General features: G+C 38.9%; 1 protein-coding gene across 1 annotated transcript in view; it reads right to left on the bottom strand.

Annotated features, from left to right (window-relative positions):
* RGS22 (regulator of G protein signaling 22) overlaps positions 1-26,859 on the bottom strand; it is a gene marked incomplete at its 5' end in the record, with an annotated part of 62,301 nt that overhangs the window by 628 nt on the left and 34,814 nt on the right. Inside the window, 12 exons of the mRNA XM_082044311.1 lie at positions 1,731-1,831; positions 2,396-2,498; positions 4,173-4,268; positions 7,635-7,796; positions 9,332-9,511; positions 12,436-12,597; positions 14,592-14,654; positions 16,370-16,528; positions 17,140-17,302; positions 20,352-20,518; positions 21,052-21,144; positions 25,381-25,575. Coding sequence (XP_081900437.1) covers positions 1,752-1,831; positions 2,396-2,498; positions 4,173-4,268; positions 7,635-7,796; positions 9,332-9,511; positions 12,436-12,597; positions 14,592-14,654; positions 16,370-16,528; positions 17,140-17,302; positions 20,352-20,518; positions 21,052-21,144; positions 25,381-25,575 — 1,623 coding nt within the window. The 3' untranslated portion in view covers positions 1,731-1,751. The remainder of the gene's footprint in view (positions 1-1,730; positions 1,832-2,395; positions 2,499-4,172; positions 4,269-7,634; positions 7,797-9,331; positions 9,512-12,435; positions 12,598-14,591; positions 14,655-16,369; positions 16,529-17,139; positions 17,303-20,351; positions 20,519-21,051; positions 21,145-25,380; positions 25,576-26,859) is intronic.

Here is a 26,859-nt window from a genome sequence, read left to right as displayed (position 1 = left end):
CTCTTTTCCTCTGCTGCAGTTGTGGTTCTCCATGGGCTCCTGGGAATATCTGCTCTACCATGGAGCACCTCCTCCTCCTCCTCAGTCTCCTTTACCTTCTCCTTCTCCTCTGGCCTTGGTGTTCCCTCTGTTGTTTTTCTTTCATTTTAGTCTCTTCTCTCTCTGTTTTTCTTTGCTTTTTCTGAAATGTGTTTCCCCAAGGTGCCACTATCTTGGGTGATGGGTCCAGCTGTGTCCTGTGATGGGTTGGTTGGAGTCAGCCGGAAAAGAACATGTCTGGCACAGGGCAGCCCCAGCCTCTCCTCACAGAGGCCACCCCTACACCCCCCTGCTGCCAGCACCTTGCCATTTATACCCAATACACAAGGTATCTCCTCTGTAACAAAGTGGAGAGATGCTGTCCCATCAAGAGCAGTGATTGTCTTTTGTAGATGTCTTACCCTACCAGCAGGGTGATCAGATCACCACAGAGTGCAGGGGTGAGGACCACCACCAGATGGTCATTGACAGGAAGAGAAAAGCACTCAAAGGTGGTGGAAGCACTTAAACTTTTGAGAAGGGGCAGGGCAGGCAAATTTTCAGTGGTGTTGGAGAGTGGGCTGCTACTGACACTGGTGGGAGAGGCCTCTGAAACCGCTCAAGACCTCTACTTTCTCATTGCATTAGCCCGTATCACAGCCTAATGCCTGGCAGGAATGCAGCTTGTGGGTTTTGAATAACAGGGTGGGCCAGAGGCTGCTGGGCTGGTCTGCAGCACGCACTGCAGCTGCCTTGTAGCCCTCTGAGCACTGGGCCCAGCTGGAGGTTTCTCAGCCGCAGAGCAGGACCAAAGTCCCCGTACAAGGACTCCTCACACTGATATAGCTGTGTGTGATGCAGAACTGCAGTGCAAAAAGGCACAAGCGTCTGAAATACAATGACATCTGCAGAGGTGTGTAAGGTCTCTGGTGACTGGATGACTTTAACTGTAACTAGAGGAGGTGATAAGAGGTCAGAAAGAGAACAGGAGGGAAGACCAAGAAGTGCTGCCATTTTCTCTGAAGCCACATACAGAAAATGCTGCCATATGTTCAGGGGGACTAGCGAGGGCAGGACACCAACTTGCCTATATAGCAGTGTTGAAGTGCAGAATTAGAAAAGGAAGGAGGAACAGAGAAGGAAGGGGAGCAACACTCCATGTTCTATTAATTTTAAGTCCATCTAATTTCAGCACAGGCTTATAAAAAACCCAAACCAAACCAAACAAACAAAAAAAACACCTGCAGGGGATTCTTCCATATAGGGATTCAAGCTCTGAAAGAAAATCTGCTTTTCTGTATTCAGCAGATCTCTTTGTTGTCCCACTTCTTTCTCCCATTCTAATGTTTAATTGGCTTAGGCAGAGATGAGCTGTTGCTAGTTCTGTCAGGCCCTTGCCAGTAACTCCATGGGGTCTGAGCTTCCTCCAGTCATCCTATGCTCCTATTTAAAATATTTTAACCTGGAAAGCCTGGAACCACATTTCAGAGACTACCGTTTTGCAACAAAACTCCATCTGGTCAACATTAGGTCCACTAACCATAGTTGGAGTGAAAAAGAATCTTGCCTTCGTGTTGAGGCTGTACAGTTTCAGTGAAATGGGATTTGGAGTGGGATAACTTGCTACTAATGAGCATCAGCACTGACAGCAGGAAAACGAGATTTTAAGAATCAAAATTTCAAAGCACACTTGTTGGCAGCCTGGTACTCACTTTCTGTTTCTTGGGAAGATTTTAGCGTTTCTCCAAAATCACACTGCTCTTGGGAGAAATGATGGATTTTTTGGATTTTCCAAAGGACAGAGATGAAGAACCTGTATATGGAAAGAAAATTTAAACTGAATGGTTTTAATATCACATAGAACTATTGCTAGCACTACTGCTAAATGGAGTTATTTAGTGAACAAACAGGTCATAATATCCTTAGGGAAGACGTAAGAGAGTGTACGCAGGTGACACAAGGATGAGGCAATGCCTCTTAGGTCTCCCAAAAGCACACTGACAACTGGTGAGAAGAGAGTTTCATCTCTCTGCCTGTATGTAAGTTGATGAACCACAAGAAGCCAGGGAGGTGAAATATACATGCGAAGCAAACAGGATTGTCATGTCACTGTGCAGAACAAATAAATGGCTGTATTTTTCTCTGCAGCAGGACCTGTGCAGTAAGGACAATGCTGATACCCTGCAACTTTTGCTCTCCCTTTCTTAGAAAATTTATCCACTACGAGTGTAGTGCAGAGAGCAACTCCTCTGCAGACAGCGTAAGGGAGGCAGCAGTTTATGTACACAGCCCCAAGGGAGAGCAGAGTCCTTGTACTGCGAGTATTTCCCCTAAGCTATAAGCTTGTCCTCCGAAACTACAAAGCTTGGTTAACAACCTGTAAGGAATGATGATGAGGTTTCCTCCAGATCTTCTTGCATTTTAAGGAGTACTCTCTCCTGTGCCAAGGCTTCTAAGTATTTGGAATAGGACCAGGAATCCTGCAAGAACCATTAAAAACCATCAGACTCCTGACGATGTCACTGGTAGTACCTGGTCCATTTCAACAGTGAGACAAAACATTTGTTTAAGTTTAGGATATCCCCGTTATTAAATAATTGTAATTATTAAGAAGAGAAGTTTTGTCATGACAATAATGGGAAAAACAGTATTGCTGCAAAAAAAAAAAAAAAAATCTCAAAACACCATGAAATGCAATTTAAACAAGGTTGACAGATACCATGTTTACATTCATTTATTCTCCATCCCTGGTCTGAGTCCTATGCTCTTTTTGTCTTCAAAGCGTAAATACAGCAGACTTTACTGCTTCTAAAATTTCAGCCTTTTGTGTTATTGAGGACTTGATTTTAGCTCCCTGCCACATCCTTCTGGTGTGTCCTTTTTCAAATTATTGAAGGTTTCATTAGCCTCAGAGTTCATTCCGCCTTTCCAGCAGAGTGCTGCTACCCCTAAAGGCAGATGAACCTGAGATGTCATCCTTTCCTTTTCTCAGGAACAAATGTTGTTCTTGACATTGCAACAACCACAGTTCAGGTTCCATGTAATTTTTAGGTCATTCTCCCAAATCAGTATCAGAACTGTACTTTTATTTGGCTTTTTTTTTTTTTTCTTACAGCCTGAAAAGTTTGAGGCCAATTTGTCATTTCATGATTCAGTAAGAAGCACTTCTGGCATCTCCCTAGAGCAGAAAGAGGCTTGGAGAAGAAACTGCTCTATAAAATAATATTGCTCTTTCTGCAATTACCTGCCTCTTGAGGGCTTAGGCTTATGATACTGATGTACAGACTCACCCAACTATTTTTTTTAATAGGTCCAAGCAAAGGTTAAAAGGTTCATTTAAGGGATAAGAGTGTGAGCCTAACTGTGCAGTTTGCACTGTGGTTTCATATTTGGAGGCTATTTCACACTGCCTGTTTCTATATTCTGCTCATCACTAATATAATGCCACAGGAAGAGCTCTATGGAACGTAAGCAGTGGCCAGGCTCTGATTTACCCCTTCATCACATGACATAGCTGTGATTACATGGTTGCACAGATGGCCTGTTATGTTTTGGCAGTGTCAACTCAACTGTGAATGATCCCTTGAGATGCCTGAGGTGGCATGTCTCTACTTCCGGTTTCTGCAATAAAATGACTGTTATCTTTTCACTACAGATTTGATGCACTATGAGAGTTGTTCTGGAAGAAGTACTAAAGAGCTATTTTCTGGCAGATTTTCTGTCCAAATACCTAGATCTCATCAGAGTTCAGCTTGTTTTTGACATATGAGCAGAAGAGGAGTCAAGCCTAAAACAAATTATTTTGGGATATTAATTTCACGAGTAATAAAAAGCTTCTCATTCCAGAATTGAACTTCCTTTTCTTCAATTTATCTTCAATAAAGACTCTCTTTGAATCTACAGACCTAAAAAGCCTAATATGTGTTTAGATATTAATAATACTCAGAACCTACATCTTAAAAAAAACAATAAAGAAAAAACATCACCAGTAAGGCAGATAAACTTGTAACAGTGAATTTACTTGTAGAAGAATGAATAGTTATTGAAGAACCACGTGACAGTAGTATTCAAAACCAAACTCCACCTTCCATTCTCCCATGATCATTTTATCTCTCTTGAGTCATGATATCTGTAGCAATATGTTAATTATTCACCTGCTGTCCATATCCATCTGAAAATGATGCTGCTCCTCTCTCCACACCAAACTCACCTACCAAAGCACCGGTGAGTTTTGTCCCCACTTCTTTACCCTGCAAGTAATAAGAACTCATAATTAGATGTACACAAGTGTTACTAAGCTGAAGTAAAAATGGACTACAGTATACACATTAGGAAAACAGCCGATCTCATTTAAAACATCTACAATGAAGGACAAGGCATTGTAACACTTGGTAAACTGCTCTGGTGATTAATTATTTGTCATTTTCATGTTGGTTTAGTGTTCTACTAAGGCTGCACCTCTGCACATTCTGTCTGATGATCCCAAAACTCTTTATGAACATCAGCCAATGCTTATATTTAACCTCACATAATTAACCCCACAACATCTCCATTAGGCAAGTAATATAACCCTCCCATGTTGCAAATGAGAAATTGTTAAAAAAAAAAGAGAAGACAAATGGTTTCCAAAAGTCATTCAGAAAGCCCCTGGGAGATACAAAAAAGGATCAGAATACTCTGTCTCCTTGCTCCCAAGGTGCCTTTTTCCTTCCTCATCACACCCACTGTCCTATGGGCCCATCATCTATACAGGTGACTTCTGGGTATATAGAACTGCCCGGCCAGTCTGGTGTTTATCTTTGCTCCAGAAGGCTTAATAACACGGATGCTGAATCAACTACAGAAATAGTGTGTATACTAATATACTACAGTTTGTGTTTGTTAGCCTTCTCAAGGAGAATGGTGAATTAAATGAGGTCTTTAATAATATGTCTTACCATAATCAACTGACCAATGTTACGGCAATGTCATATCCCATGGCATTACACTACTTACTAACAAATAAGCTTACTGCTAAGAAGCTTTAAGAGAGATAAGGGAAACACGGAAAAGGAAAACTAATGCTTATGGGTTTACCTTTCTCTGCTAAGGACATGGAAAGAACAAGTACAGATTTACAGTGTAAGTTTAAACTATTTTGTACACTTGAAAGCAAAAAATCCAACATCTATTTTGGAGGTAAAATGTAATTGTGTATACAACAAATTACAAATACTGGCATCAAGGCAGTCTGTAAAAGGTGACTAATGATATTTTTTAAAGTAGGCAGCATGTGCATCTGGCAGCTAACAAAGGAACAGATCCATAGATGGGCCAAAGATGGGCCCATGTAGCTATGCCACACTAAGGGCAAATATGTGAAAAATGAGAAGCAAACCATACTCTACCAAGGCAACAGCTTTTAAAAAAACTACTTCAGGTCAACACTGAAGCAATCACATTATGCTGAATGTCTGAGCTTATTTCACCCTGTACCAACCCATCCCTGCCTTCCAGATTCTAAGCTTAAAAGAGGTCTCTGCATTGTACAGTGCTTGCATGGCAACCCTCACTGTCAGACACTCCTCCCTGCACCAAGTCCATTGCCAGGAAGCCTCCAATAGGATTTGCTCCATAGGCTTACACAGAAAATATTGAGGTAGTCAAATAATACCAAGGCATGCATCATTGTGCAGTGAAAGCCTCCTTGTCTGCCCACTTTTTACATTATACTACATAAAAGTCCGACTCATGGCGTTGGTTCATAAAGTGAGGTGAGCCCAGGTAGGCTGGGCACCCCAGGGACAAATTTGCGAGAAGGGAGAAAGTAAAATTCCTCCACAGGACTCTTGTTCTGTTTGACATAAATCCAAAATGGCAACTGATGTCTAGAGAAAAAGAACATACATATATATATATATATATATATAAAAGAAAAAAAAAAAATCTCAGAAAAAAAAGGCGTTTCTAACCTTGCTGGATCTTTCCATCAGTGTGAGGCTGGTGGGGCAGAGGAGCATAGAGATTATTTTAAATGCCGAGAAATCAACTTCTACAAGCTGCCAAGTGAACCTGCTATTGCTTATGCTGGGTGAACCTGATCAGTATCCTTCAGGGATACTGGACTATTGGAATAGTTACATTATCACTGAGGGGACAGAAATCCTAAGCAAGAGAACAAGGAACAGCAAATTCTTTAAACAATAATAGAGGGGCAAAAGGGTTTCAGAAACTTATCTGTTCCACTGGTTCTTTCAAGAGATTTTTAAAAGGTAACTGGTTTACTGACAGTTTTTTGTGAGAATAATCTGCAAACTGTTTACTCAACTACAGTCGCTGTCACTTTCTAAAATTTCTTACCCTATTTCCCAGTTTAGAAGGGTAATTCACCTTTCCCATTTGTTCCCCATAAAAGCTAGGCTTTTGCCCTCCTGGCCAAGATTTGTTCTTTATTTCCTTGATCTTAATCAGAAATCTTATAGACAGGCAACAAACAGATGGAAAAAATAAGTCCATGAAAATGCAAAAGTGTATTACTTTGAAATATTGCATTTTTGCACTGTAAGCATTGCCAATGGCCTTGCCAGACATCTCTGTATGGAGGCAACGTGCTTTGGAGAAAGGAACATGAGTTCTTGGATTTTAGATTTCACCTGACATGGGCGTGTGGCCTTGAGTAACGCTTCACTGGTCCTCAGTTTTCATGTGTCTGAAAGAGTGTAACAATGTGTACATGTTCTTAGGGGCATATATGTCTTTATCCGTCCAGGTACTCATGTGGTTCTCATAATGAGAAATATCTCAACACATGTATACATGGTATTTAAAATATGTAAAGGTCTTTTAATGCTACTTATGATAGTTTGCAAGTCCAATAATTTCTCTGCCCATAAAGGAATGTTCTCTCCTCAAAGCTGGCCAAACAACTACATTTTGTAAAAAATAAACTTTTGCAAATCCTATAATCAATAGAAAAAGAATCCGTTCTATTTTAATAACAAAATTCCAAGAAAAACAATTTTACAAGTAAGCATTCCGCTGTAGAGGTCACAGTTCTGTTAATGCACTGAAACTGTCTGGAAATTCATTGTGAACAGTTTAACAAATTCACTGTCAAAGCTGAGAAATATTCAAGAAAATACAAGGACTATACAAAGCAACTAGCACATAAACATTTTAAATAATGTGCAGACTTTTCAAATGCTGCTTCTGAGAAACAGAGATAAAATCTGGTTTTGTTTTGCTTTCAATAGTGACCAGGATCATATACTCTAAAACAGTACAAAAAAGAAGTGCACACAGGTCTGCAGCTACCCATTGTATACATGGACCGTAGACAGAGGTTTTGTTAAAATTCAGCCCTGTTTTTCTCTCTTCTCTTGACACAAAAGATTACTAAAATACATTCTCCCCTCTGCTAAATGAAAGGAGTATTCCATTGACTCATCTGCTTCAAGTTAAACATATGTATATGCATTGGCAGGATTGGGAAGTAATCGTCCTAGGACTGAGTTGCATGTAAAGCTTGAACTCTAACAAAAAGATTTCGGTAGCTTTGGATCAGGCTGAGAAAGGGATATTTGAATTCACGTATGTTTGCTCCTGAAGGAGTTTTTATGCATTTCATCAGCTGTCACCTGAAACTTTGTGAGCCGTTCCTCTTCTGTTTTGCCTGCCTTCTTTTGCATCTTTTTTCCCTTTTTTCTCTCCAAGGCAAGTAGAATGTTGTCACCAGCCAAACTGCTTCGAAACTTACAAAATTTTGGCCAAAATTTAAACAGAAGAGCAAAAATAGTCATCTGCATAGAAAGAAAAGAAAGTCAATCTTGGCCATATTACGAAAACAGAGTTTACTGCAAAATAAAATGCAGTTTACCATGAGAATGAAATAACTGTTTCTTTTTGAATACACAGCCTTATTCCTCCCACGTACTGTGTCCTGACATTTCAGCCCAGCTTTGCTAGGCACATGCTTTTCATCAGTGTGTTTATTACTGGTGAGAAATCTTCCTAAAACACAGTTAAAAGGCACTTTCTTTTTTTATATTTCCCTAAACAATTGTTTGCATTAATGAAAACATCCATCATTTTTTACAAGTATTCCTGATAAAATATACACCAGTAGGATTGGTTTTGCACCACTGTTCTGCTCAAGCATTCCAAATATTCAGTTCATTAGGGAGAGGGGTTTTTTTTCCCTCCCTAAGAGAAAGGAAATACTTTTTTGCCTCTGGAAAGGCTCTTAAACCACATTACAGATCTATGAGCAAATCTTGGATAATTTTTAAATGATATAATCATCTCTCACAGGGTCTTTTTTGAACTAGAATAAGAAAAACAATTTTAGAAAAGCAAACAGAGGGGCTCAGTGAATTGTGGTGCTGCACGTACTAAGGCTTACATTTTTAAATTTATTTCGATGTTTAATTCTCATTGAGAAACATGGCTTCAAAGGAGCCGAGCAGCTCACTGCTTCTGGCTCAACAGAGTTGACAGTGGCATGTGAGTCACTGCCATATTCCAGTCCCAGCTTTCTGGCCAAGTTCTTCCCTTGGTTTTGTGCCACATTTCTGGAGTTCACTGGGTTTTACATGGGCTGAAATGAGACTTCTTGTTTCTCTTAGGACCTATATGAACACTTTTCTCTGACAAATCATCCATCTTTTGTGATCCAAATACTTTATGGACTCACAGTTGATGTTTAAAGGTGTTGGTGGCAATTTTATAGGACAAGAAGAGGAACTAGCTCTCTCAGGTAGATAAGTCATAGAAGATAGTAACAAGGAATAAGAAAATAGTAGGTCTGTAGTAAAGTCTCACAAATTGCTGTTCAGTCTGATTAGTACAAAGATCAGAGAGAATATTGTCTACATCCATTTAATAAAAACTTTCTGTAATAAAGAAGGGAAAGGCATTCTGTAAGTTTAGCTGTCTTTGTGCTTTACTCACATCTGCATTTCTCTTCATAAACTACAAAAACTACAAACTTTCTAACTACAAATTACTTCTCTGACACTAACCAAGTCATAAAGAACAAACAGTTAAAACCAGACAGAAATAATTTCTACTGCCCGAATTCCTAACACAGACCCGGACAGCACCTTTGCAGGATCAGCTAGCTGTCAGAGATTGTCTGGTTTATTGGGCAGTAAATATCTAAAGCCTGTCATTTCCACCATCCAGTCTTCATTGAAATGCATGACTATAGTGTTCTTCTACATGCCCAGGCTTATGTACAGAGTCCAAATTGTCAGATAAGCAACAAAAAACATCCTTAAAACCAAGCACACAGACTCTAGCCAGATCTGTTACAGAGATTCTCTTAGCTTCTTACCTGTGCCTCCCTAAAAATGTAAGGTCCTAATTCTTTCCTGTGCTCCAAAATCTTCTTTGCTTGTTCAGTTGGGATGTCAATCTGCAAAGCTGGGGGTATGGCAGAATTAATAAAGCAGTCGATAATAGCTGTGATCTTTTTCTGGACTGTGGCATCATCACAATGAGAATGGCACAAGTCCTGAAAGATGAAAAACAGGATTTTCAGTCAAGGTAGAGGGAGACGCAAGACCCTTTACAGAGGCCCAGTGATCAAAGAGTAAAAGTCATGCAAAAATAATTACACAGTAGATTCCTTTAGTATGTAGGACAAAATTATTATAGCAAATACGCATGATGGAAGACATAGTTAAGACATGAGTGGGACTTCTGGTTTGCAAATACAGATATATAGCAATCATTGCTTTTAGGGGATAATTTCTGCCTGCACATTCTGATGAAACAGGATAGTTTTTAACCTGCATTCGGTCTAATTACATTACACGCAAATAGGAGGTGTTTCTGAAAAGAGAAATACACCTACAGGTGTGAAATGCACTGATTTTCACAACGAGCCTGCTATGACCAGCATAGCCATGGTAACTAAAAGACAAAAAAATGCTCCAAGAAAAGAGAGGGATTATCTAGAAGGTACAAGGTATTATAATCAGGGACGCTGGCATGAGAGGGGACAATTTCAGCTACCAGTACAATCTTCTAGTTTCGCTATTCATTAAGATTTTCTGGTTTCACAAAAACCCAGTGCTAGAAGTAACTCTATGCAGAACAGAATACAAAACAAACCCGAATTTACAAGGGTGAGACTCAAAGGAACACTGAGGGTTTTCTACTTTTTTTTAATGTGACCCTATTGTCATTGTAAAACCTGTTGTTATTACTGTGTTTTCACATTCTGACAATGCTACCATTGGACTTTGACAGGAAGGAAAAATAATTCAAAGAACTTCCTTCAAACACTCTGAAACATGAGGTTTCCATCTATCCAGAATAATCAAGAAATTTCTATAACACTAGGAGATTATCACACATATTTACTGGAGACACGAGGAGCACTCTCGAGAATTTTCAGGAAGAGAGCTCTCTAAATAAAGAATACGCACTTAGTTTTGGTATAGGAGACTGGATATTTACTTTGCAAAGAAATTTAAAACAGGGATTTTAACCAGAAATGTGGAATGTGAAAGCACTGGCTTGTTTTATTATGAATACTTTTTAGTTTTGTGAAGGAAAAAAAGAAAAATAACAGCTACAGTGAAGAAAGTAAGGCACTACAAAGACATATTCAATATATCCTAAGAATATATTATGGTTTCCTTTGCTCATCTAGCATAGAAGAAAGGCAGAGAGCTGTAGTAAGAGGGAAAACAAACAAGCCGTATGATATGAAAAGGGATGAGACATGAGCATAGAGAAACAGATGGAAATGATCCACAGCATTATATTTCTTCATATGTTTTTAAAAATATTTTTGTTTTTTGATTGTCCCAAGATGTGCTGCCAGCCTGATGCATTACAAGGAGCAATGCAGCCATTGACTCCTAAACAGGGATCTGTCTAAACTGATGGCATGATAGGGCCCAGACAACACAAGTATGCACCGTGCAAAGTGCTGCCCACGTCTTTGACAATATTCCTCCAGTTCAGCCTGACCCACAACACTCCTACTACTTCAGCCCTTTGCTTCTATAAAGAGCATCAGCTGCCAACCATGACGAATCATGTGCATGGAGAAATATGGTCAGACTGTACTTTTCTTGATAAGAAGACAAATAAAATTAACATAAATGAAGGAGAGGGGGTGGAACATAAAACAATGAATGCTTTCTTCAGAGAGCAGATCCACAAAGAAAACAGTCTAAACTACACTCCACATTAATTTGCAGAAAGTTTCCATGTCCTCCACAATGTAGCAATAAAGAGTCACAAATCTGAAAAAAAAAAACATCAAATGTTTTGGGAAGGATTTATGTCATAGAACTTCAGGTGCCTTCATGTGAAGTTTATAGTCTAAGCTAGTTGCTCTGTAACCAAGAGAGAGGCAGCAACACCCCAGAGAGCATTTCAGCCGATGATTCTTCGCTTGGGGATCTGAGCCTCTGTGAGAAGGGGAGATTTCCACCTGGAAACAGAGGAGCTTCATCTTCTAAAGCACACCCCAAATTCAAATGTGTAAAATTAAACAGTGAAAACACACCCATATGCCTGCAGCAGGATCTCCAAGTGCTAATGTAGCATCAACTGTGTTTACCTCCTGATTTCTGAGCAGGTCAGCTAACCTCATGCTGCCTGCCCCATGCACCCAGGCTGTGTCCAGGAGCCCAGGAGAGGCTCTGCACCCCAGCAGCACTTTTGCATCAGCCATATCCCAGAGGCAAAAGGAACGAGGAACAAGTGAAAGATCCGTGGTGCCCTGCATTCACTCTAGGGTGCTATTAGGAAGGTGCAGTGTGATTTAAAGGTTTCCCATTGTGTTTCACCCCACACAGCAGCAATTTCACAAAGGGGCATGTATGTGAGAGAGAGGCAATGCCTGCTGACCTTCCCCATCACGTTTCACCTTGGCCACATCCTCAGCTGCCGTCAAAAGCGACTGTACAGAGCGCAAGGGAGATGGGGTCTGCATTGTACATATAAGATTTTTAGGTAGATACTCTCTTTACATCTGTACATTTGATTAAATTTAAAGTTTTCTCTGATTTTTGAGAGATTACCAAATTCAGCAATAATCCCATTATTTAGCAGTATGTAACTCTAAAGACAGAATGAACATTTTAGTGCTTCCATATTTTCTACTGCTCAACAAATGTATACCAAAATCCAGGCATTAGCTAGTTAGTGGTGTCCCTTTAGAGACTTAAGAGATTATTACAATTTGAAGAACAATAAAGACATACAGGGATAATATATTCAAGTCATTAAAAGTAGCTACCCTTAACAAGTGCATATTTTCATCAGAGAAAAAACAATTTAAGCAATGAAAGAGGTTTTACTATGAACCAGAAAATGCCTAGAGATGTTCTTGTTAAAATTCTCCTAATATGCAGTAATGGATGCATTTGCTTACGAACTGAATGATATCTCCCTTGCTCCATTTTACCACCGTACCTTATACTTCTGTACCTCTTGCCAAAAGAGCACTCCGTTCTCCAGTAGGTCTCCTTTCAGTGACACGAAGCGTTGAAACTCATTTGCTGTCACTGGATTCAACAACGCTTTGCGGAAAGCAATTATTTCACCAGATGAAGAAACCCACTTATTGTCCACATGCTGTCAAAAGAAGAAATAAATGCACCAAATAAACTTTGTTTCAAAAAGCAATAACAAAAGCATTAGTTAGCGTAAACTGTCTGATTTTTATCTTTGCACTGACCCTAACTTTCAGTAGTTTACGAGTTTATGACATGGATACAATAGAATGTGGCATGGTTTCATTTTTTTCCTCCTTTTCTCTTTTTTTTTCAGTTTGGTTTGGGCAACATGTTTTGGAAGATGTGATGGGAGAGGAAATGACTGACAATGATTTAGACCATATGACTACATACTATAAAGTATGGAAACAGCTATTGTTATTGATTATGGCAACAGGCTACTTTTCTAGAGAACAGTTTGAGTTTTGTGAAAACAAACAACAAAGAAAAAGGAACAGACAAACCACATAGCTTAAAGTTGTAAAACGCTTCTGACGGGGATCTCACCAGCAAAATGAGCTTTGAAATGTGTTGCCATGATCACAAACAGAAGCTGGAGAGCTTGGTCTCTGTGGAATAAAGCTACCAATAGTAATATAAAATTTAAAGTCACCAAGACATTTTGGAAATGCTCATGCTGCAAAGCACAAAGCAGCAGGCAGCCAGGAAAGGGTGGAGAAAGAAAGATGGCTTATGCAGGGACAGTTTGTTTGAAATGAAGTTCAGGCTGGCCTGCCTTCCTGAACAAACAGTTCTTGTGCTGTCGCTGAGGAACACGCCTAACAACCCCCCTCTGTTATCAGACAGATGAATGAAAACTATCTTCTAACAGTGCTGTAAAACTCTTGAAGTCCTGGAGGGACGGAGTGCTGCTCAATGGCCAGCATGGAACAGAAACTTCTTTAGTTGCTGCAGACAGTCCTGGAAATCTAACCTGATTCTAAGCTGAAAGTCTTTCTGTATCTTCTCTTAAAAACAAGGGTTACACTTAGTGTCCTGCCACAGAGCCTGCCAGGGATGAGAACCCACCACGGCAGAAGGGCGGGGGCGGTTGTCCAAAGGGTCCTTTGCTTAAAATAAAGTCATTTCAACTTAGATAGTAAGGTGGCATCTTCTCATCCCTCCTCTCCAATTCTCCAAATGTGTTCTACCCCCTGTGACCAGGGTTTAGGCAACTTCTGGGGAGAAATTACTTCTGAGGCATATTCATGAAGAGGAGAACAAAACATTGCTCCCACCCCTATACTGATATATGAACACTTCTTATTTTATGGGTCAACAACCTTGAGCAGAACATGGAAAATAACCATCTTCCTGACAAACAGGCAAAGGGAAAACTCAGTTAACAGAACCCACGTGCACTTTGGATCCCTTTAGAGCTAATGGTTTGCATGGATAATTGGTGACCGGGTCTCCAGTTTGATTTCAACAGACAATAAACGTTCAACTGAATAAATGTCCACAACTTGTATGCTGGCAATCACAAAGAGTTCACTGCTCTTCAAGAGGAAAAAACTGGCAAACATCTGATGAAATGTATTATTACAAAGGTTTAAGATGTTTAAAATTGATATTATCTCAGTATTGTAAGATTAAAATACAGTTCTAAATGAAACAGATACTGTGAGATATGATTAAACCTGCCCACTCCACTGCATACTTCACATTCCCATTTGTGTCTGCACGTAATCCACTCGCAATAATAAATAAACTACCAGATGCTGGAATGAACAGCTTGTCCCAATAAGTCCACTGCATGCAAAATACAGATAAAAGTGAATTAAAGCTACAATACCAGTATGAGGAGGGTTAAGAATGCTCTAAAGCTAGGACAAGAGGCATATTTTTTCATGTATGACCTCTCCAGCCAAGAAGGGAGACAAATTTACCGTGAATATCTAGCAGAGAACTAAATTCACCAGCAATGGGAATAATCAGTCCACTGTGGCAAATACAATCATGCATGTTTTTGACAGCATTACATTTGGGCTTCACACTGTCAGCAGAGAAATTGTAAAGGATGTGCAAGGTCCAAACAGAAAAGACACAAGAAACACAGTAAACTTCACTTGCCTTCCACATCCTAGTTGTCTTCTCCTGTTTTTGGCGTGGAAGATCCTCAGTTGTGTCCCTTATCTACAGTTGAACGAAAGATTATAATTGGTTTTTTAATTCTTCTGGTTTCATATTCAGCCCACTAATGGTTGAGACCACACTGGTAGAATAGTTGATATGTCTTCATTTGGATCTTTATATCTGAAACTTGTTGTGGACCCACATGGAACACTATTCCTTGTTCAGCTATAAATGAGCACATGATCATTAAGACTGGGGAGTGAGAGAAGCCAAGAGGCAATGGCAGTCAAACTGTGCTTTTCCACTGCTTTTCCTTACCCATAATGTTCCAAGTGACCAGTTATGTTGGGAACAGATTTTGGGTTATAACTTTTTTTTGTTTGTTTTAAATGCTTTTAGTTCCTTCGGACAGCAGTATCAGACATACAGGCTTGATCCTGCAGCTTCTTTATAGCAAAAATACACCTCAAATCAAGGGCAGATTTTCTGAATAAAGACTACATAGCATGCCCACAGTGTTTGGTCACTGTGAAATATGAAGCTAAGCAGAGAATGTCATCTGGTTTCATTTCTTCTAAAATACATTCTTCAAAGGACCTTTTCATCCTCTGAATTTGCAGTAAGAAAAAGAGCAGTCAGACAAAAATGGAGTTATGAAAAGACTAAAAGCTCATTAGAAGCATATATTTCCTGTAGACTGTTTTTAGAGTTGAACACAGCAGTTTCCAAACTGCATAGGCTACTCTCCCTGCCAGCGTCGTGCAGCAGGTGCAGGGGGAGGCATGAACTCCCAGACCTGGAAGCAGCTCAGCCTCATCTCATGGTCTTGTGCCACCACTTGTAAAGGAGGCAGAGTTCAGCTAAAAAAGGGCAGAGGGCTAGGAAATTCTGCTTTACCACAACCATTATTAAAATTACATTTTGCCTTATCAGAACCTACAGTTTTCAGATAGCTCCATGCTCTGAGTCAATGAAGAGGATCCAGTTCAAATGCACATCTGCCAACCTTCCTGAGGTTGAAAAGATCATTGAAACCAAGTTTTGTTAATCAAAGTAGTCTGCCTATGTCTCTGCTTGGTGGAGCTGTGAAGTTTCTTTCTGCTATGACATTCGTATTTCAGAGCTTTTGTGAAAGTACAAAAAGCCAAGTCTTTTTGCTTCTGTCACTAGCAGGATGATCTCCCTGCACAGATCCCAGTCACGGAGGCACTCTCATAAAAGGCCTGAAGTAACCAATTGGAAACCAGGCTTATAGCTGTTAACCTCCCCACTCAGCAGAATTTCACAAGCCCTAGAATCATTTCCACAGGCACTGCAACTCCAGATGGGAGAATATGGACAGCATCAGAGAGGGGGAGAACACAGCATGAGAAGCCCACTCATTTGCTTGTGTTTTTGTCCCCTTGGGCAAATCCTTCACACAAAGCAGCATTTCTTCTCTGTGCAAGTGTATGGCTAGGGCTGAATGGCACATGGGAAGCGCAGCACTACAGCGAAGATTAGTTTACTCTCCTGGCATCCTGGCTGGCAGCAGAGCTAACACCAGCTCCTTCAGATTTAGGATCTAACAATAATAATGTCAGCCAGACTACTCCTTCAGAGGAATTGCCTTCACAATTATCAAGTTAAATGCTTCAACCTGTACATGCTAGAGTGTCTCTTTCAATGTAAACCGAATGTGAGCTGTGGGCTGCTGAACCATTTTAACCCAGTAGAAAACTATGAGCCAAACAAAAAACAATGCATGGATGTGTTGCTGTTGTTAAAAAAATTACCTTTGCTTGTCCCTCCACCCCATGGTGCTCATCTGCAAGGAACAATGGCAGCCATTGTTTTTCTAATCTCTTCTGGACGTACTGCTGAATTTGTAGCAGAACTGCTGCCGAAAGTCGATCGTGAAGGATTTGTCCCCATCCTCCACCTGAACGTATTAGCTAAGCAATCCAAATACAATAACACATGACATAAACTTTTGTGTATACCAAAAGTCCTTTATCTCTCTACATCCTTCATTTAGCAAAGCATGAGCTTAACTGTAAGCAAAGCATTTAATGCATGCTTACCCAAGGCTCACATGTACTTTTCATAAAAGGGAACAGATTACGTTTGTCCCTACCTATAATAGAATACAGACTCCAGCAAATAATACGCCAGCTTGACCAAGTAAATTTCCTAAGTATCAAGATATATTGGAGTACCACAGCTCAGACTTGCTGTCTGTGGTTTTACTGACATACTAAAATAGAAAGCTGGAACTAGTCACTCTGCCTGAAAGCCATTTTTACACATTTTCTCAGCTGTGTTGTGCATGCTCTGGCTGTGGCCTAAGATAAGGGTTTAAGAGAGATGTTCTATAAGGACAGGGGAGGAAGAACCTCAACAGGAAGGAGGGGACCCCCACAACCAGAATAGAACCAGATTTCTGACTAAAAATATAGGTAAAATTTGAGGAAATAGCTTGGGGAAAAGCTGGAGTAAAGTTGCTTATGGACTTTAATCTCAGTCACATTTAGTGTAATTGTTCTTTATCTATTGTAACTGGTACCTGTTCTTGTTGTTCTCTAGTAGCTGGGCTGTTGGGTCCAAAGAAGTATTTTTTGTTTAAGTACTTGTTTTTAATGTCCTTAGATTTTTCCTCCCTTTTCTCTTTGTCCTTGTGGAGCATCTTTCTGAACTGTTCAATATCTAGCCAGCACATGAGATCCATGCTACAAATAAATTTAAACAGAATGTTATTTCAATATTGAGTTAATTTCATCAACATTCTAGGGAGTTATTAGTTTAACCACAAGCCACCAAAGTGTTCAAGTCCTAAATACCAGGTCAGATTGGACTGAAATTTTATGTCATTTTTTCTTTGCTAATACCATCTGGTGAGACCATGGCACTTGCTGAGCAGGCAGATCAGACGCACATCTTAAGGATCTCATTTAGGGTCCCTTCTGGGATACCCTGAAAGGAATAACCTCCTCAATGTGCTGCTGCTCCATCCAGCAGGGACTGTGAACTGGAGCCACAGCACAGAGCTCACAGAGAGAATGAAAAATGAAACAGATGAGAATTTGAAGCAGCACTGCAGGCTATGAGCCACCGAGAGACGACTCGACACCCCCTGTTCTGCCTCCTCGTTGTATCGCCTGAGAAAGGAGCAGGGATGACAGCTGGGAACGTCAGCCCCAGAAATCACCCCCCAACCTACCCCGTGCGAAGTCCTGGAGCTTAAGGCAGTCTGCAGTCAAGCAGACAAAAACAATTTATAGTAAATTTTTTTTCTAGGGCTTTTTGTGGGCTGTCTCTTTTTGGAAATTACTGATCCCACTACTTATTTCTTTATTCATAATAAGTGATAAATAATCTTCATATGCAATTATTCACCTATATATTGTTCATAATCATTTGAGTGTATACTATCAATTTAAGTTTGTTTTAATGGAATATATATATTGATGTATAGAATAAAGAGGACAGAATAAGAGATATACCTACAATTTTGCTTTAATTTATATTACTCTTTTCTGATAGTATCTTATTAGATGAAGTTTTGTGAGGACATTCATTGTATTTGCAGCAGGAAATATGAAGCATTAAATTCAGACAAATCTGTTTCACTTTTTCATTTGGTTAATTACTTGCTTTTTCAGGGCATTAGTCTATGAGTAAAACTTTCAAAAGCATCTGACTGATTTAAGAACAGATGTCACCCTTTCAGAAATCTTTTGAGACCCTTACAGACTTAAGTTCTATTGAGACTGAAATTCTTTCATTTGCTAGTTCATCACAATGTGGATAAATTCACTCGAATTCAAGCAATCCAAGTTACTCCTTGGCATCTACCTATAACAACTGACCAAATATGTCCACCTTATTTAAAAAGCAAAATATATAATCTTAAAGTGTGTTAGGTTAAACCGTTCACAGTGGTGGCTTATCCTAACATAATCTTCTTTTTCCTTTCAACTGATCAGGAGGCGCATGCATAGTCAGTTAGTCTGGCAAGACTAAAAAGTGGTAACCCACTAACCCAGAGTAACACAAATTGTCCTGCAATTGTGTGAATATATCCTGTATTTTTAACAAAATATGAATTAATGGAACGTTGTTTAGTTTCTTACCAGAATTTGTGCCCAGGTACTCAGCAGCCTGTCCTTCTTGAAATGTGGATCACTTACAATTGGGCAATAACAGAACCATAAATTTTGATGAAGAGGCAAATGACACATTTGTTATTTTTTGCTGAAATTTTCCAGACTCCATTAGTTATAGGATCCCTTCAGCTTATAGCACCATTAAGCATCTTTACTATAACCTGCCAGCTGGACTTCAGAGTTACTAGGCCTGGACTCAGCTCTAAAATGCTGTTTTGTGAGCCTTTTTCGTATGTTTTTCTTCATTATGAACTTTTACCAAAGAAAATTTCTCCATAAATTAAACATTTCTCTGTCTGGCTCTGTCACTTAAGATGAGACTTGTCTGTGATTAACAGAGAGGCAGGAAGTCCCAGAGGCAACTCAGCCCTTATGGCCAAGACCCCATCATAACCCGTGACCTGTTTTCTGGTGATTGCTACCATCTCCTTAGTTAGAGAGGACCTCAAGCAGTGGTCTCAAAAGCAGGGTGTGAGAGACAATTCATTGGGTGGCCAGAAGAAAATAATAGAACTTCAGTAGCGCATTCGTACAATTTATAAAGAGATTACTGGTCTAGACAGCTAACTCAGAAGTCACTTAACCACAGGCACCCTGAACATAAGAATCTCCATCTGAACTCATTACCTACAGTCTTTTTGTAGTCAGTGAGCAGAAAGAGCCATCTTTGAGAATGATCCATCCAAACCATTTTTAGACGTTACCTTCAGAATTAGAAGAGTTGTGTGCAGAAGTGTGTATTTCTCTCTCTGGCTACAAAGGGAACCCATGGTGATAAGCAGAAGTGATGACATTGAGTCTTGGCCAGAGGAATCCTGTGCTAGATGTCCATTTCTGGACACTTTTGAAAAAGCTGACCAATATCCAATCTCAAGTTATAGTAGTGCTTGACTCAAAGCAATAGGCAATATGCAAATCATCAGCTCATGGGAACCCAGGTTAAAGGAGGGAAGTGAAAATGTAAGGACTTGCAGTTACTTAAAAAGTATATTTGCCTTTTCCTCAAATAGGTCAGAGATTCATGTGAGGCTTGAGAAAAAAAAAAAAAACAACACAAAGGTGGCTAATTCACATTTACTTCTGCTAGAACTTCTGTTTAGGTCTTCATTTTTAAACAAGTGGGTTCACTTTTTCAAACACTCTGCCTTAACTGACTCTGCTACGAGCTGGTACTTAGTTCTGTTCAAATCATTCCAAACACAAAACTGTGGTTGCTCTCACACTGTGAGAATAACGTGGCTGTCTTCTATTTGTACACTTTCATAACATCCAGCTTTAATTTTTACAATGTACTAAACTGAATCTGTACTAAAAAAAGAGAAATTTTTACTCATTATAGACTAATTGCTCTACTCAGGGGTTTGCCACTAATCAAAGCAGAAACTGAAAGCAGAACTGTAATACAAACATGTTTTGACAGGGGAATTTTTTCCCCCAAAATGTTGAGACAATTCAGTTGTCTGAACAATGTGCATGAACATTTCATATATATGTATATGAACACATTTTTTAAAAAGACTAACACCTGTGAACATTTAGATAGCCAAGATCCCTAGCAAAGATTTCTTCTTAACTTAGAAATGGGTAAAACAATAATAACAAAGAAACATACCCAGCAGAATGCTCATTAAGAAAAGCCCAGAACTGTTCTAACTTCTCTTTGTCATGGATGAGGTCAGATAGATTAGGACCTTCGGATTCTTTGGGAACTTGATGCAATGGCTGATCTTCTTTGAGAGCATCAGAGCAGGATGGCAGAACAGTGTCAGCAACAATATTCTGAGGGAAGAAATTATTTCACTTGCTTAACTGCTTTTTTCATCTCTATATTTTGTTCAGTCTAATAATCCTTGTATTAGACAACTTCTGCCTCTGTAGAATAGCTTTTTGATTGCTGAGAAAATAAATTGAGTTAAGGCTCTGGCTCTTAATCAGCTTTACCTTTATGTTTGCTTTCAACATACCAGTGCGTGCAGGTTCCATAATCAAATAAACCAATATATACCTATAATTTACTTGAAATTGAGATATTTACTCAAGATTAAGGGCCCAAAATACATTCCACAGACTTTAGTGGAAACTGTCTCTTTGACTCCAATCACGCAGTGGTCTGATGTTGATGTAATTGACTGAAGACCTGTATTTGTAATTGACACAATGGCTGGCAATCATTCCCCCAAATGAATTAGTAGAAATCAGACTACTTGCTTCTCCAAACTGGCATGTAGTTAGTCTTCCATTGCTGATACTCAAAGTGCTAACCCTCTCTGATAGAGAAAGAGTTTGTTTTTGTTAGTAGGTACTTGTCTTACCTCATCCTTCTTGGAACCACTCTCTTGATGCAAAGCCTGGAGCTCTGTAAAGTACACGGAATCCAGCTGTTGAGTTTCGTCCACTAACTCCACCTAATAAAAATAATATCTTATGTCATCCCTACAGTACACATTATAGAAAGATGGAGAACTGGATGGGCACCTTGCCAGTGACAGTGGATAGAAAAGAATATGTTTGCCAGTAATGAGACTGATGTTTAGAAGACACTAGAAATCACATCCTTGTGACAAACAATTCAGTTAAAAGCTCTGGTAGAACAAAATTTTCAGATTTGTGTAGGATCACATTTAGATTTCCACAGACCACCACTAAATAACCTAACTGTATCTTTAAGAAAAGGACCTTGTGTTTAAAAAATTGCTAAATTATGTTGTGTATGTTATATTGTATATATTGTGTCAGACTTACTTGACTGCCTGTACCAGCAAATTAGATGTCAAAGTGCCACTGAGACACAGAAAAACAAGTCGTAAGACTGCGACTCTCAGTGTGAAATGCCAAAAGATAAAGTGCCACAGAATTCCAGACACAGAATCTAAGACAAGATGCAATAATAACCTAAACAATGAAGGTGAAAGCTTTCAGACTTTCAGATTGTCCCCCTCCTTAGCTTTGTACCAGGTAATGTATTAAAATAATAAATTGTGCATAATTAGAACTCATGAAGCATCGGCATTTTTTAACTTAATTAGAAGCCTTATGTGTGCAACTAGAGCAGTTCTCCATGTTATGTGCAAACAATCAGTAACTGCATAAGGAACTGTTTGGTGACCCGCTCGGCTGAGTAAAGCATTCAAATGCAGTTTTTAGGATATTCAACTAAAAACAGCCAAGGCGTTGTACTAATTAGCACACGCATTACAAAGATTAGAAAGCTGTGGTCTTCTTATACAAGAGTTTATGTGCAAGAGAGAAAATCGAGTTTTTTAGATTAATATTCATTACGCTTTTGTCTAAATGTGAATACCACGCTAATCACCGTGTTATCTGAAATGCCTTCAGGCTCAGTGTAACTCTATTCCACTGTTATAACATGCTTTTGGGTATCCTTTCCTTTAAAAGAAAATGTAGTTTAAAAGTAAATAGGAAAATAATTCAGAACATTTTTCATAGAGTTTAAACAGAACGCAGACAGAGGCAGGATGAGAGTCAACAATAAAAAGGAACTCTCATGTTTTCATGTTTCATTTAAAGATAAAAAAATAGATACATACTGACTATGTCCCAAATAAACAATTTTGGACTCACCTAATTGTTGATAAAATATCTTGTTTCATTATGGGCCAAATATATCCTGCTGTATGGTAGAACAAAGGGGAAGAGTAGAGCCAGGAACTGAACAAAATACAAAGCAGACCTTGTCTTTGTGCTGGGAAGGAGTGTGGCTGAGCATCAGCCTGCGCCTACTACAAAGAGACTCTAGTGCCTCCTAGAACAGGTCATTTAATGTCTGTGTATTATAACTCTTCACAAATGCACGTATCGTGCACTTAAAAGGATTTAGTTCTGGTTTTTTCATGCTCCGATTAAGATGTTTGTGTTATTAGGGTACTGAGAAGTCTGCACGTAACTACACTTGCAAGCAAACCATCATCTAAACTGAAAGGGCAATAGATTGTCCCTCGATCAATTCCAGGAGGTATAACCTGACACATGCATTAACTTAACTTAAAGCAAAAGTTTATATTTTCAGTTCTTTCTTTGGAGGAATTCTTCCATTGCTAGAAGCAGTGAAAACATTGTATTCAGAGAGTGTGCAAAAGCAAAGTCCTTTTTATACAAAAATGTTGTATAATAATACTCGTCTGAGTTGATGATTTGACTCAGTGAGGACAGGCAATAGATATTAAACAACTAGTATTGATAAATACACATGGAAAGCTACATTTACAACAGACTGTAAGACTAGGCTGATAGTAAATAAAATATCATATTAATGAAAGGATTGATCAAGTACATGGTGTTCTGCAGATCATAAACAATTAGGTCTGAAATAGCTTAGAAAAATAATTTATTTGAAAGCTTAGAAAAGATGCTGAAAAGCTAAAAGAATATTTGCAGATGTGTTTGGATTAGTATATTTCATTTTGGTAAGATTTTTTCAAAGTTCAAACTTTCAAAGTTTGTCAAGGAAATTAATTTATCAGAGGATGAGAGGTAAGGTCCCCTTGTGAATTCATTAGAAGGTAGAAAATAAAAAATAAAGAAATAAATAACTTTCATAATGGGGTGGGGCTCTACTGGAGCCTCACAGGAATCTGTGCTGAGGTTGTTTTTTTAAACATTCAGAAATTATCTGGAAAAGGAGGTGAGTGAGGAGACAAGAAAGTTTGCAAAATGATTCCACAGAGAAAAAAAAATGAAATTGACTGTGAAGAGCTGCAGGATTTCGGGACACTGTGCCTGCGTGATAAAAGGGCAGCTGAATTCAACGACAATAAACATTAAGTCATTTCAGTGAGCTCCAAATGTGGACTTTCCATTAGCTGTTATTACTTAGTAAAGAGATCTTGGAATCATCACAGATGGCTATTAGCTTACATTTTGCGCATCCACTCAAAGTTCACCAAGAGTCAAAAGGCAATTAGAATCATAGGAACAATTAAAAAAGGAACAAAGAGGAAAAGATAAAACATGTTCGTGCCACTGGATAATCCTTAGTGCCTCCAGATCCTGAGTACCACTTGCATATCATCAAAAGAACATAAAATAACAGAAACAGATGGGGGTGACAAGTGTGACAAAGGTATGGAACACCTTCAGTAAGAGGGGAGTTCAGATAGTCTAGGATTCCTGAGTTTCAAAGGGATGTAACTGAAGTGGGACACAACAGAGGCATGTAAAAGCATGAAAGCGTTGAGAATATGACAAGGTAACAATTGTTCGCTGTTCCTCATGACATATAAACCTAGGGCACCGGCTGAAATGATCAGGGAGGGGTTTGCAAAGAAACCAAGATTAGCATTTTTTTATCCTATTGCACGATTAAACTATAGAACCCACTGCTACAGTGAGCCTGAAGATATAAAATGACTCAAGATACATTTACATAAACTCATGGGTAACAAAAAAACTCAGCAAATACTATTAAACACAAAAACATGGATGAGACCGCTGCTTCATTAACCCCTTCAGTTGCAAAGTGCTGAAGCTGGCAATACTGCTGTATATTGGTCTTTTTTCTCTGTCGTTATACTCCATTCTTAAATGTTTAATACTGGCTGCCACCTAATAGGCTTAGAAGACCATTCTCAGCTTTAGTTTTAGGTGTCTGTTCTAGTAGTTAACACATGCAGGTGTGATATAGTAACAAAAATACTGTATTTTGTACTACAAAACCTCTACAAAAGGATTTCAAAATGTTTTACAGGGGGAAATGCAAGGATGGTCTCATTACATGCTGACAGAAGTATCGGCAGTAAGTGATGGTGTTTCCCATAAAAATGAAGATGCTTCATCTAAGGTCACAGAGGAGTAAAACAGGAAGACTAACTTCCTGCCCTCCAACTCCTGATTCTCCATTGTTAGTTTTTCCTTCTATATCTAAGAGAGAGACTTGGAATTAGATGCCTGACCTACAGCTGATAACTTGTAAGTAAGTTTACAAAGAACAGAGAGCTGCAGCATCCATCATTGCCGCCACCATTTCTTGTTCTTACTTGTCTAAAGCAGTCAGGATTGCAGCCCTCTCCTCTGACCTGCATGAGCCTGCTCCATGCAAGCCTTCAGAGGCTTTCTGAGATTAGAACTAAGTACATCACTGAGCCACCTACTTCAGAAAGCCTGCAGGGTACAGTCAGCCCTTACACAGCAGAGCAGCAATCTAAAAAGTGTTTGGAGCCAATGCAGCTGGATCACCATTTCACGTTTCCTCTTATGCTAAGCAGTAGCTGCACCTTAATTCCGAACACTGAGAAATACTTGATACAATTAATCTGGACCTAGCATCACTGTAGTGACACTCTATAAACGGCTTATTTTGTGCTTGTCTTTAAAAACATAGAAGGCTTGAGGGCAATCCATCATAAGAAAATACTTTTGATCAATGGCAAGATTGCAGAAACATGACACTTTCTGAGTGCAAAGAGAAATTTTGCCATAGCAAGATACATTCCTCCAGAATTCACAGTCCACTCTCCACAGGAATCCACTACTCCACACATCAGCATAGAAAGGATTGGGTGAGCAAGACATCCCATAATACTTCTCCCTTCCCGACTATAAATGTGACAGGGTTGCATATGAAGATTCTTGTGATTTTCTCCCCCAACATGGGAATTTTTCACTATTTCATCCAGATCAGTTACCTTTCCATAAGTGTATTTGTCTGCTTCCACCATCTTCATCCATGGTTCTAGCAGAACAGTGAGGATATATTCTTCTGCTGGGTCAAACAGATCCTCAAAAGCTGGGTCAATTTTCTGATAAATCATGTTTTTCTTGCTCTGATGAAGTCCAATGTCCATACTGGCAGATGGGGCAATGTAAGTTGCATAAAGAAACTACAATAAAACAGAAGAAAACTCTTTCTTAGCCATCATTCATTCCAATGGTCAGAGTCCACTGAAGGAGAGAATTAATGCATTTCTCCTCCACTGTCCTGCTGTTTATTCTGAACATGTATCTAATTACATGCCTTGTTTTTACAAATATGACTATTTTGTCCAAATTTCAGTTATTGCCATAACTGACCTCCCTGCCATTTTTTGCTCCTACTTGTTAAAATGGTTAGATCATAAAATAATATTTAATGTAATTTTTGTTTGGAGATATTTGGCTGATTCTTAGATTCAGATAACCACAATCATAACAGCAGCTGCACTCTTCATGAAGTTGCACTCTTTTGCAGAATATGTGCTGGGCCAACTTGTGAAGGAATGTTAATTCTTCTGAATAGAATTTGTACATTTAAGGTTAAAATTAATGAAAAATTATAAGATTTCATTCTGTGTGGAAATTCTCTTGCACAGTTCTTTTGACACTGGTGAGAATCCATCATGGTACAGGATCTGTAACAGGAGATATCACTGCATGACCAAGGTCTAAATCCTTATCGAAGCAAGGATTTACAATATGTTTTTTTATGAAGCACAGATTGCCATCCAACATGTACAAATGGAAGAAAGCTGAACCTGGGGAATGTTTCCTTCTCACTAGCAGCTCATTCTTGAAGCACAGAGTAAGTTTTTTATTTATTTCAAATGATTTTTTTTTCCAAATAGTCCCCTAAGTCAAATTCTTGATTTTTAAATGTTTCATAAATTGCTATGAAAACGAACATTGAAAACTCAGAGAAAAATACTTTCTTCCCAGAATAGCATGGAAGAAGATATTCCAGAATATATTTCTAATACATCATGGGTCCAACTGCAGCTAGGAACTCAAGAGAAAAAGGTGCTGTTGCAATATATTTCATATACTTATAAATGTTTCTCTTCTTCATATTGTCAAAGTCTACCTAATTTCCAAACATAAGGTCAGGTGATCCTATTAGTAGTATAAATCAGAATTTCTCTCTAGGATGGCACTGAGGAGCCCGTATTCACTATTTATTATGTCACAGTTTCAACAATGAAGAAGGCAGGTTTCTGATAATTCTCGTTTAGCTTATGTTGCTAAAATCCAGCTGTAACTAGCAGATAGAAAAAGCAGTAGAAGAGAATAATATATTTACTCTTTGTTCAAGGAGTAATAAAACACTCATGTTTAGATTACAGGCACAGTGGGAGAATGTTTGAGTGCATTAAATAATTATGTTTCTGTTTGTTTAAAATGAAATTCTGATT

The sequence above is a fragment of the Streptopelia decaocto genome, assembly GCF_964273445.1.
Source record: "Streptopelia decaocto genome assembly, chromosome: 2".
Classification (NCBI taxonomy): Eukaryota; Metazoa; Chordata; class Aves; order Columbiformes; family Columbidae; genus Streptopelia; species Streptopelia decaocto.
This window is presented reverse-complemented; position numbering and strand designations above follow the sequence as displayed.